The 10475-nt window shown below is 63.0% G+C and overlaps 1 protein-coding gene across 3 annotated transcripts; it reads right to left on the reverse strand.

The window, feature by feature from the left end:
* Window positions 1-316: 316 nt before the first annotated feature.
* On the reverse strand, window positions 317-7490 carry LOC134510940 (zinc finger protein 268-like). Of its 3 annotated transcripts, none has more exons than XM_063324157.1 (6): window positions 7323-7490; window positions 5328-5454; window positions 3045-3158; window positions 2597-2719; window positions 2365-2499; window positions 317-1823 (listed from the first exon to the last, which is right to left on the reverse strand). In XM_063324157.1, exons 1-6 carry the CDS (start codon window positions 7467-7469, stop codon window positions 913-915), a joined length of 1557 nt encoding a protein of 518 aa, XP_063180227.1. In that variant the 5' UTR covers window positions 7470-7490; the 3' UTR covers window positions 317-912. The 3 variants fall into 3 exon arrangements, with proteins under 3 accessions (XP_063180227.1, XP_063180226.1, XP_063180228.1); XM_063324156.1 differs by having other exon boundaries at window positions 317-1826; XM_063324158.1 differs by lacking the exons at window positions 5328-5454; window positions 7323-7490 and adding an exon at window positions 5113-5245 and having other exon boundaries at window positions 317-1826.
* Window positions 7491-10475: the final 2985 nt, after the last annotated feature.

Below are 10475 nucleotides of genomic sequence, written 5' to 3' on the forward strand. Positions count from 1 at the left end.
CCAAGGCCCCACCCTCGTCCTATGGACACGCTTAGACAATCCCTGCAGAGCAACCGGGGCCTGTTACGTTGACGCTTTAGCTCGGCCCATGGGAAGGCGTTTCTGTGCTGATGGCCCAGGGCGCAGGCGGAGAAACAAGAGCTGAGGGGGCTTGTGCGGCGCCGATAACCGTGGGCGCGGCCGGCTGGCGGTGCCGAGAGACCCCGTGGTCCTTCGTGATGCGCGGTGGGGGGGGTCTTCCTGTAGCGACTCGCAGGTGATGGAAGGGTCACGGGTCTCAGGGGACAGAAAAACCACGGCGCGTTAGAAAGCCAGGTTGAAGAGCATTGGTGAAAATAATAATCTGGAAAATGCAACAGTGGGCATTTGTCGCAGCAAACAGAAATTACAGAAAGAGGGAATTCGCAGGTCAGCAGAACGGTTTTGTCCAATGGCAAATCTAGAGCTGTGCCCAAGCAGCTCGGGCACCAGCTGCCTTTTGGGGATGGATTATCAGGAGTCAGGGTTTTTGAGGAAAGCAGGAGGTGCCCAGGGGAGAGGCAGTCTGACCGACAGCTCTGCCTCACCGAGCCGGAGCCGTGTGCCCGTCTGGGGACTACTTGGACGGTGCGAGAGCTTCCTCCGCTCCGCACTGCTCCAAGCTCGCAGAACAAAGACCCGGCCACAGAGTGTCTCCGCAGGCTGGAAGGAGAAGGGGTGCGCCCGCAGGGACGCGCTGAGCTGGCTTCGGTGTCCTGGCTTGGACCCTTGCTTCTGCACGGGCAGGGCTGGGCACCCTCCATCCTGCGCTCCAGCTTCCAACCCACGGTCAAGAGAAGGTCCAACGGTGTCCTCCTGTCCCCGGGAGGACGCTTCCCGCCTTCCCACCCCGCCTTCTCCCACACTTCCCGCTCCCCACGTCCCCGCCGGCGGTTAAACGGGTGCCACCGGCATCGGCAGCTGGTCCCCGTGGGCGTAGAGCCCCCTCTGCCGCACGTGGATCCTCTGGTGGACGTTCAGGTGGTAACGGCGCTTGAAAGTCTTCTGGCAGATGCCGCACTGGTAGGGCCGCTCGCCGGTGTGGTTGCGGTGGTGGCGGACAAAGTCAGAGACCCAGGTGAAGGTCCTGTTGCAGCAGGGACAGAGGATGAGGTGGTGGTTGGTGTGGCGGCGCTGGTGCAGGATCAGAAAGCTCTCACTGGAGAAGTTCTCCGTGCATTCCTTGCAGGAATACATCATTTTTCCAGGCGACAGCGGGTATCTGTTGGGGCTGGGCTTCCCCCGCACCGTGCCGCAGTCCCTGCTGGGGGTTCGGGGCTGGGAAGCCGGGCACGGCGCCCGGCCGGAGCACTCCTCTGCCTCCGAGGGCTGGCAGAACCCCTTGGCCGCCCAGGCCCGGAGGTGACGCCGGATTTTTTTCTTGGACATGAAGCTCCGGTCGCAGTGGGCGCAGATGTAAGGCACACAGTTGCTGTGGCTCCGCTGGTGGATGACGAGGTTGATCTTCAGCAGAAAGGTTTTCCTGCACACGGGGCAGGAGTAGCACTTCTCCCGGGTGGAATTTCGCTGGCAGGCCGCAGTCCGACTCGTGCAGGAGCCCTCCATGGGCTCTCCCGGCTCGGCGACTGCGCAGCCGGGATCTGCCTGCGCCGTCGCGCTGCAGACATCTGGGATCGACGCCTTTCCCGGCTCTTCGGGAACGTCTGCCGCCGGACCCTGGCCACCATTCCCTGAATCTTTCACGTTCTCCTCTTCCAGACCCTTGGAGGGCGTTTCGGGCACCGCCGGCTCCTCTCCAGTGACCTCCTCTTGCGGAGCCTCCATTGGGATCCCCACCTCTGCATCTGCTGGAAATTTTTCAGAACCCGAGGATCACTCTTCCACTTGGTTTTGAGGACAAGGCACAAAGAGCACGGGGCCTTCCTCCCGCCCTCGCCTCCCACCCCCTCCCCAGCCAGCAGCCGGTACAATCTCACCCTCGTTTCTCTTCCAGCTCGGTGTTTTCACACCTGGACTGCATAAAGGCCAGGCGCAGCTACAGCTCGTCCCTCCAGACACCCCAAGGGCCTCTTGAGATGACAAACGTCACCTAGGTAGGACGGGGGGGGTCTCCAACAGAAACATCGGGGCATATCCTTTGACGCAAATCAACTGGGTGGGCTGGTTCACGCCACACCACGCCTCATCCTTTACGGTTTCAAGGCCGGCAGCAGGATTCGCTGTCAGAACCCTTTCTTGGCCCGTATAAATCACGTAAAACCTGTCCTGAAAACCCCAGGCCCAAAGAGAGCCCCGCGCAAACCTCCCGCCGCTCTCCGAGCGTGCCGGTGGCCCCTAGAGGTTGCCGGCCCCGCCGAGGAGGGACGAAGGGCTGCGCGCCGGTACCTGCTGCGGGGGGAGGCGATGGAGACGGGTTCAGATTCCCCGCTTCACGACAGCACGTGGAGAGAGGGCAGGAAGGGGACGGGGTTGGCTGGCCAAGATCTGCCGGCACAGCGGTGGCTTCGTGAGGGACGTGCGCTGCGAAGGCAAGAGGAGCGATAATGACGATGATGATGGTAACAGCCAGGCAGGGGCCCAGGACCCCCGGCGTGGGCTGGGTTTGCCAGCTACTCACGTGCACTGCAGTTTGGCGTCACCGCCAGGCTCCTGCTTTCCTCCGGGTCCCTACAGCTCCCCTCGCGAGACTCCTTTGTCTTCATCTCCAGCAGACCGTCATCGCTCGGGCAGCTCGGGGGCTCTGGGGAGGAGAAGGGCACTGGGCTTTACTGGCAGCCAGCTGGGAGCTCAGCGGAGCGAGCCCAGGGGTCCCCCCCCTTCCCGAGCCCACAGGGCATCAGGATCCCTGCAGCACGCAGCGGCTGCTGGGGCAGGGGAGGGTTTCCAGGCTATCCAGGCGTCCCAGCACACATTCCCCGTGTCCTCTCCCAGCACAGACCATCCACAGCCACCACGGGAGACACCTCGGTCCCTGCGGCTGAGGGCAGGGACTACAATCGTGCCGGTAAGCTGGCTCCCAGTAAGGAGCCAGGATTCTGGCACGGAAGAAGCTCAGCGTCACGCACCTACGGCCGGCTCCGGAGACAGATCTGCTCCCTCCAGGTCCAACTCCGGCAGCGCGCACAGCTCTTCTCCTCTTTCCATCTGAGATAAGAGTTCAGGCTTGGAGAGGTCACAGTCTGTTACGGAGCAAGACAGACATCAGAGGCAAGACGCGACAGTCCCAGCCCCCAGAATCTTCATCCCCAACTGGGGCAGAGTCAGTGCCGGCACACGGGGAGTTACGGACACAGGCAGGGACCGGCAGGCAGCAGTTCTAGGTAGGGGGGGGGAAACGGGAGGGAGCATGAAAAGCACCCTCTGGCATGTCTGACAGCCCCGTCCCGGCAACAACCGCAAGAAAATCCATCCCTGCTCCAGAAAGCCCCGAGAAATCCAGCTTTGCCCTGGTTCGGGTGACACAGGATTAATTCCTCTTTCAGCAATTTCACTTTTCAGCAAGGTCTCTTCTAATGCTTGGGAAAACTGCATTTTTAGGAGACTCTAGTGTCCGAATCTGTGAAAATATTTACTTTACAGCCAGCTCTGGTGTGCGGGATTCAAGGTCTCGGTGTTTTCGAGCTCCTCTGGTGCGGGGACGAGGAGGAGGAGCGAGACCCGGGCACTTGCCCCCAGCTGCCAACAGGGTTATTTCATACCGTGAACGGCACATTCCAGAGAAATTAGAGAGTTTGCTGAGGATTTCTCTCTCCCTCTCTCTCTCTCTCTCTCTCTCTCTCTCCCCCGGGACGGCTGCCATCCCGAGCACTCCTCGCCCCGGTGCCGGAGCCCTGAGCCCTTCCCTTCCTTGCAGGGTCCCCCATGGGCTGTCCCTGCGGGGAGGGCACGGCTCCTGCTGGTGGAACGGGCTGGGGACAGGCCGGGGGTGTTTTATATTGGGATCGGGATCAAGACTGGTTCTTTAGTGTCAGTAAAGTTAATTATTTAGTCTTATCCCGTCAAATCTATTAATATTTCAATGCCGGGGTTTCCTTGGTTTTTCCCCGCTTCCCCTTCCCGGGCGGGGAGGGCTCATCGGGTGAGAGAATAATTGTCTAAATGAACGGTGCCAAGAGGCACTGCCACCAGATGGGCTGGGCGAAGCGGGGTGTCACGGAATCACGGAACGGTTTGGGTTGGAAGGGACCGTGATGACCATCTCGTTCCAACCCGCCCCCCGGCCCTGGGCAGAGACGCCTCCCACTACACCACGTTGCTCAAATTCGACGAATCATGGAAGCATTTAGGACGGAGAAGACCTTTAAGATCATCGAGTCCAACCGGACTTTTTGGAAAGTTCATTTCCAGCTGCCAGGGCCCCGCATTTGAAAATCCAGCTGGAAGCACCCCAAATGCTGCCCCGTGAGACCTTCTCCCCCTGCTCCGAGGGAGCACCACCAGCCCCACTCGCCACAGCAGGACAAACGGACGGCACGGCCTCCACGCCGATGGGAAACCACACGAGGATCCAGACAGACGTGGAAGAGGGAATGTCGGCGATGGAAGGGAAAGGAAGAGGGAACATCCATGGTGCAAGGGAAGAAAGAGGGAACGTTGGCAATGGAAGGGAAAGGAAGAGGGAACATCCACGGTGGAAGGGAAGAAAGAGGGAACGTCGGCGATGGAAGGGAAAGGAAGAGGGAACATCCACGGTGGAAGGGAAGAAAGAGGGAACATCTGCGACAGAAGGGAAAGGAAGAGGGAACGTCGGCAACAGAAGGGGGAACGTCGGCAATGGAAGGGAAAGGAAGGGGGAACGTCAGCAATGGAAGGGAAAGGAAGAGGGAACATCCACAGTGGAAGGGAAGAAAGAAGGAATATCCATGATGGAGAGAAAGGAAGCGGGAACATCCACAATGGAAAGGAAGAAAGAGGGAATGCTGGCAACGGAAGGGAAGGAAGAGGGAACATCTGCGATGGAAGGGAAGGAAGAGGGAACGTCGGTGATGGAAGGGAAGGAAGAGGGAACGTCGGTGATGGAAGGGAAGGAAGAGGGAACGTCCGCGATGGAAGGGAAAGGAACGGGGAACGTCCATGATGGAAGGGAAAGGAAGGGGGAACGTCCGCAATGACAATGCAAGGAGTTCAGAGTACCTGTTCCCCACGAGAAGAAGATACTGAGAGCTCACCACCCCCTCCTGCGTCTACCTGCCAACCTCCGACCGCTGCCGGAGGGGACGGGGAGTCGAGCGGAAGGGTTGAGGGCTGGAGATCCCCAGGAAACACAAAGAGGCAGAAAAGCAACCCTGAGCGAGAGAGGTCCCCGGGGCAGCGCCGCCCGCTGCCAACCCAGCGCAAACGGAGCCTACACAGGGACACCAGCGTCTCGTAGTTGTCCTCCATCACCGTCCTGTAGAGCTCCCTCTGCTCGTCGCCCAGGCCTGCCCACTCCTCCCTGCTGAACCGCACCGCGATGTCCTGGAACGTCACCGGCACCTGGGAGCAGAGGGGCTGGGCTGAAGGAGGGGGCAGCTCCCCGCCCCCACCCCCCCCCAAAACAGCTCCCAGCCCCTCCGACACCACCCCCCAGCCCTTCAACAGCCCAAAAAGCAGCTCCCCAGAAGCCCCCCCCCCCCCCCCCCGCGAAGGAATTCCACACCCTCGCTCCCAGCCCCCACAAAGGCCCCCTTCCCCCGCAACCAGCTCCCAACAGCCCCCTGGATTTCCCCCCCCTGTCGCCCCCCAAACAGCTCGCGGCCCCTCAATGGCCCCATAAGTGACCCCCAGGCTCACTCTCAGCCCCCTCAACCTCCCAACAGCCCCCTAAGTGGCCCCACAGGCTCGCCCCCAGTCCCCCAAACCACACCTCAGCCCCACAAGTGATGCCCCTAGGCCCACTTCCAGCCCCCAACAGCCCCCTAAGTGGCCCCAGGGCTCACTACTAGCCCCCAAACCAACCCCTCAGCCCCACAGTGACCCCATAAGTGATGCCCCCAGACCCACTTACAGGCCCCACCCCAGCAGCCCCCTAGGTGGCCCCAGGGCTCAGTACCAGCCCCCAAACCACCTTCAGCCTCACAATGGCCTCATAAGTGACGCCCACAAGCCCCTTGCCAGCTCCCATTGCCCCCAACAGCCCCCTAAGTGGCCCCAGGGCTCATTACCAGCCACCAGCCCCGCCTCAGCCCCACAGTGGCCCCATAAGTGACCCCCCAGACCCACTTCCAGCTGCCACCTCAGCAGCCCCCTAGGTGGCGCCAGGGCTCAGTACCGGCCCCCAAACCACACCTCAGCCCCACAACGGCCCCATAAGTGACCCCCCCAGACCCACTTCCACCCTCCAACAGGCCCCTAAGTGACCCCAGGGCTCATTACCAGCCACCAGCCCTCTCTCAGCCCCACAATGGCCCCATAAGTGACCCCCCTCAGACCCACTTGCAGCCCCCCACCCCCCCCAACAGCCCCCTAGGTGGCGCCAGGGCTCAGTACCAGCCCCCAAACCACCCCTCAGCCCCACAATGGCCTCATAAATGACCCTCCCAGTCCACCTCCAGACCCCAACAGTCCCCTAACTGGCCCCACAGGCTCACCCCCAGCCCCCCAAACCACACTTCAGCCCCACAAGTGATGCCCCCAGGCCCACTTCCAGCCCCCAACAGCCCTCTACGCGGCCCCAGGGCTTAGTACCAGCCCCCAAACCACCCCTCAGCCCCACAATGGCCTCAGAAGTGACCTCCACAAGCCCCCTTCCAGCTCCCATTGCCCCCAACAGCCCCCTGAGTGGACCCAGGGCTCACTACCAGCCCCGCTTCAGCCCCACAACGGCCCCATGAGTGACCCCCCTCGGACCCACTTCCACCCTCCAAGAGGCCCCTGAGTGGCCCCAGGGCTCACTACCAGCCACCAGCCCCGCCTCGGCCCCACATGGCCCCATAAGTGACCCCCCAGACCCACTTGCAGCACCCCCCCCCCCAACAGCCCCCTAGGCAGCACCAGGGCTCAGTACCAGCCCCCAAACCACCCCTCAGCCCCACAATGGCCCCATAAATGACCCTCGCAGCCCACCTCCAGCCCCCAACAGACCCCTAAGTGGCCCCATGGCTCACTACCAGCCCCCAGCCCTCTCTCAGCCCCACAATGGCCCTATAAGTGACCCCCCAGACCCACTCGCAGCCCCCATCCCCCCCAGCACACCACCCTTCAGCCCCACAATGGCCTCAGAAGTGACCTCCACAAGCCCCCTTCCAGCTCCCATTGCCCCCAACAGCCTCCTGAGCGGCCCCATGGCTCACTACCAGCCCCCTCTCAGCCCCACAACGGCCTCACGGCCGACCCCCCCCCCCCGCCCCCCCCGGGCTCGGTACCTCGGGGCCCCGCAGCCCCCAGGGGGGCCGGTCCCGCAGCGCCGCCTCCACCCGCTCCAGCCGCCGCTCCAGCTCCCGCAGGCGGGCGGCCACGGGCCCCTCCGCGCTCCCCGCCATGGTCCCCGCCGCCGTCGCCGTCCCCGCCATCGACCCCGCGTCCGGCCGCGGCCCGCCCCCTCCGCCGCCCCGCCACAGCGCCCCCTGCCGGCCGGGCGGTGCCGCGCCCGGTGTCGCAGCGGGAGGGGCTTTCCCCGGTGGCCACCGGGAATTTGGGGGGGGGGCGGGGAGGGGGAGTGGGTGTCACCCGCGGGAGAACGGGGGGAAGGCCTTCAAATCAACCGCTTCTCGGTTGATTGACAGCTGTCAATCACCGCCGCCGCCGCCGCCGCGCTGGGGCGAGCGGGAGTGGGGCGCCCCCTGGCGGCTGCGGGGGGCGGCGCGGAGGTGAGCGGGGTCGGGGCTACCGGGAAGGGTCGGTGCCGGTGCGACGGGGACGGGGGTACAGGGAAGGGCCGGTCCCGGTGTGGCGGGGCCCCGGGGCGGTAGGATCGGGTCGGTCCCGGTGTTCTGGGGCCCCGGACGGAAGGGTCGGGTCGGTGCCGGTGTGCTGCGGTCCCGGGAGGATCGGGTCCGTCCCGGTGCGGCGGGGCCCCAGGAGGGTCGGGTCGGGTCGGTCCCGCTGTGCCTCGGGCGGAAGGGTCGGGTCGGTCCCGGTGTTCCGGGGCTCCGGACGGGAGGGGAGGGTCGGTCCCAGTGTTATGGAGCCCCGGACGGGAAGGTTGGGTCGGTCCCGGCGTGCTGCGGTCCCGGGAGGGGAGCCGGGGTCCCGGTGCAGCGGGGCTCCGGGCGAGAGGGGAGGCTCAGTCCCGGTGTTCCGTGGCCCCGGGAAGGTCGTGTCGGTCCCGGTGCGCCGCGGTCGCGGGGCGGGAGAGTCGGGTCGGTCCCGGTGCGGTGGGGCCCCGGGAGGGTCGGGTCGGGTCGGGTCGATCCCGGTGTTTCGCGGTCCCGGTGCAGTGGGGCTCCGGGCGAGAGGGGAGGATCAGTCCCGGTGTTCCGTGGCCCCGGGAAGGTCGGGTCTGTCCCGGTGTGCTGCGGTCCCGGGAGTGTCGGGTCGATCCCAGTGCGGCGGGGCACCGGGAAGGTCGGGTCGGTCCCGGTGTTCCGCGGTCCCGGGAGGGGAGGGTCGGTGCCGGTGCAGCGGGGCTCCGGGCGAGAGGGGAGGGTCGGTCCCGGTGTTCCGTAGCCCCGGGAGGGGAGGGTCGTGATGGGGGCAGCGACGGTCCCCCTGTCCTGGGCACTGGTGAGGCCCCACCTCGAGGGTCGTGTCCAGTTTTGGGCCCCTCATTGCAAGAAAGACACGGAGGGGCTGGAGCGAGTCCGGAGAAGGGCACCGGAGCTGGTGAGGGGTCTGGAGCAGGAGTCTGGTGAGGAGCGGCTGAGGGAGCTGGGGGTGTTCAGCCTGGAGAAAAGGGGGCTGAGGGGAGACCTTCTCGCTCTCTGCAGCTCCCTGAAAGGAGGGGGTAGCCAGGGGGGGTCGGGCTCTTCTCCCAAGGAACAGGCGATGGGACAAGAGGAAATGGCCTCAAGTTGCTCCAGGGGAGGTTTAGGATGGATATGAGGAAATATTTCTTCCTGGAAAGGGCTGTCAAGCATTGGAAGAGGCTGGCCAGGGCGGTGGTGGAGTCGCCATCCCTGGGGGGATTCAAAAGCCGGGCAGACGCGGTGCTGAGGGACGTGGGGTAGTGGTGGGCTCGGCAGGGCTGGGCTAACGGTTGGACTCGATGATCTGAAAGGTCTTTCCCAGCCTTAATGATTCTGCGATTCTATGAGAAGTTGTGGCACTTTAGGACACAGTAGGTTCTTCCCCCACAGTAGGTTCTTCCCCCACACCGAGGTCCACGATGGGGCGGTGGGGGGTCAGGCTCTGCAGAGGGCGAGGTGAGAATATTGTGGAATTCACAGTTTGTTAGCGCAAATTAACAAAGTCCTTTAAACTGAAGAGCTGACTCTCTTTGTGTCACAAGAATGCCCCACAGGGCATTTTTATCTCCTTTCAGCACTTGATACCCGGCAGCAGCAATAAATAGAAACGTTAAATAAATAGGACGTTTCCTCGGGATGTTTCAGTTCCAGACCCGGTGCCGAATGTGTCACTTTTGCCATTTCAGGCCCCCGGCAGCGTTCAAAAGCGACGCCGTTTACTTTTCTGCCCAAGAGTGGGAGAATCTGCCTCTGGAATGGCAGAGGGAGCCGTACAAAAATGTGCTGAGAGGGAAGAAGGAATCGCTCATCTCTCTGGGTACGTGTCAGTCAGTTGTCGCTTCTTCTGGAGCAACTCCCTTTTGGGGACTTTTCCCCACACCTGGGCAGCTGATTTGTAGAAATGTGGAGAAGCTGGTGCCCGCTGGCGTCGTGTTTTGTCCAGTCCCTCTGTCTCCAGCGCTTACTGGGGGTGGGCACTGGCTGCAGCCACCTCCGTGTCACATTCCCTTGGTCCGTGGGGCTTTTCCCTGCTGGGGTGGCATTGGCTGCCAGAGACGGAAGCCGCCGTCTCCCAGTGGCCATGCAGAGGGCTCTCCGTGCTGCCCAGTGGTGGGTTGTGGCCAACGGAGCCGGTTTGGGTGTGCGTCGCTCCCTGTGGACGCAGCAGGCATTTTGAGGCAGCACAGAAACCTTCACGTCTCTATTCCTCACCAGATTACGCCATCTCCAAACCTGACCTCCTGTCCCGGCTTCAGAGGGGAGAAACGCCCTGCAATAGGGACACAGCGGCTTCGAGAGAGATTCCAGCAGAACTAAGTGCAGGCAAGAGATGAATTCATAGAATCATGGAATTGTCTGGCTTGGAAGGGACCCTTCAAATCATCGACTCCAACCATCAACCTAAAACATCCCTAACCCATGTCCCTCAGCACCACGTCTGCCCGGCTGTTGAATCCCTCCAGGGGCGACGATTCCACCACTTCCCTGGGCAGCCTGTTCCAACGCTTGATAAATTCCAGCTTGATCAATGCTTGATAAATTCCAGCTTTATTCTCAGGCGTTAACGTTGGCGTGTTGTTGTCACCAGAGAGAGCACGTCACGAGGTGATAGCCGTGATTTGCTGCGGAGGGGACCTCTCAGATCGCAGGAGGAGCGGGTTCAGGGGGAGT

This window comes from Chroicocephalus ridibundus, chromosome 2, assembly GCF_963924245.1.
Source record: "Chroicocephalus ridibundus chromosome 2, bChrRid1.1, whole genome shotgun sequence".
NCBI classification, from domain to species: domain Eukaryota; kingdom Metazoa; phylum Chordata; class Aves; order Charadriiformes; family Laridae; genus Chroicocephalus; species Chroicocephalus ridibundus.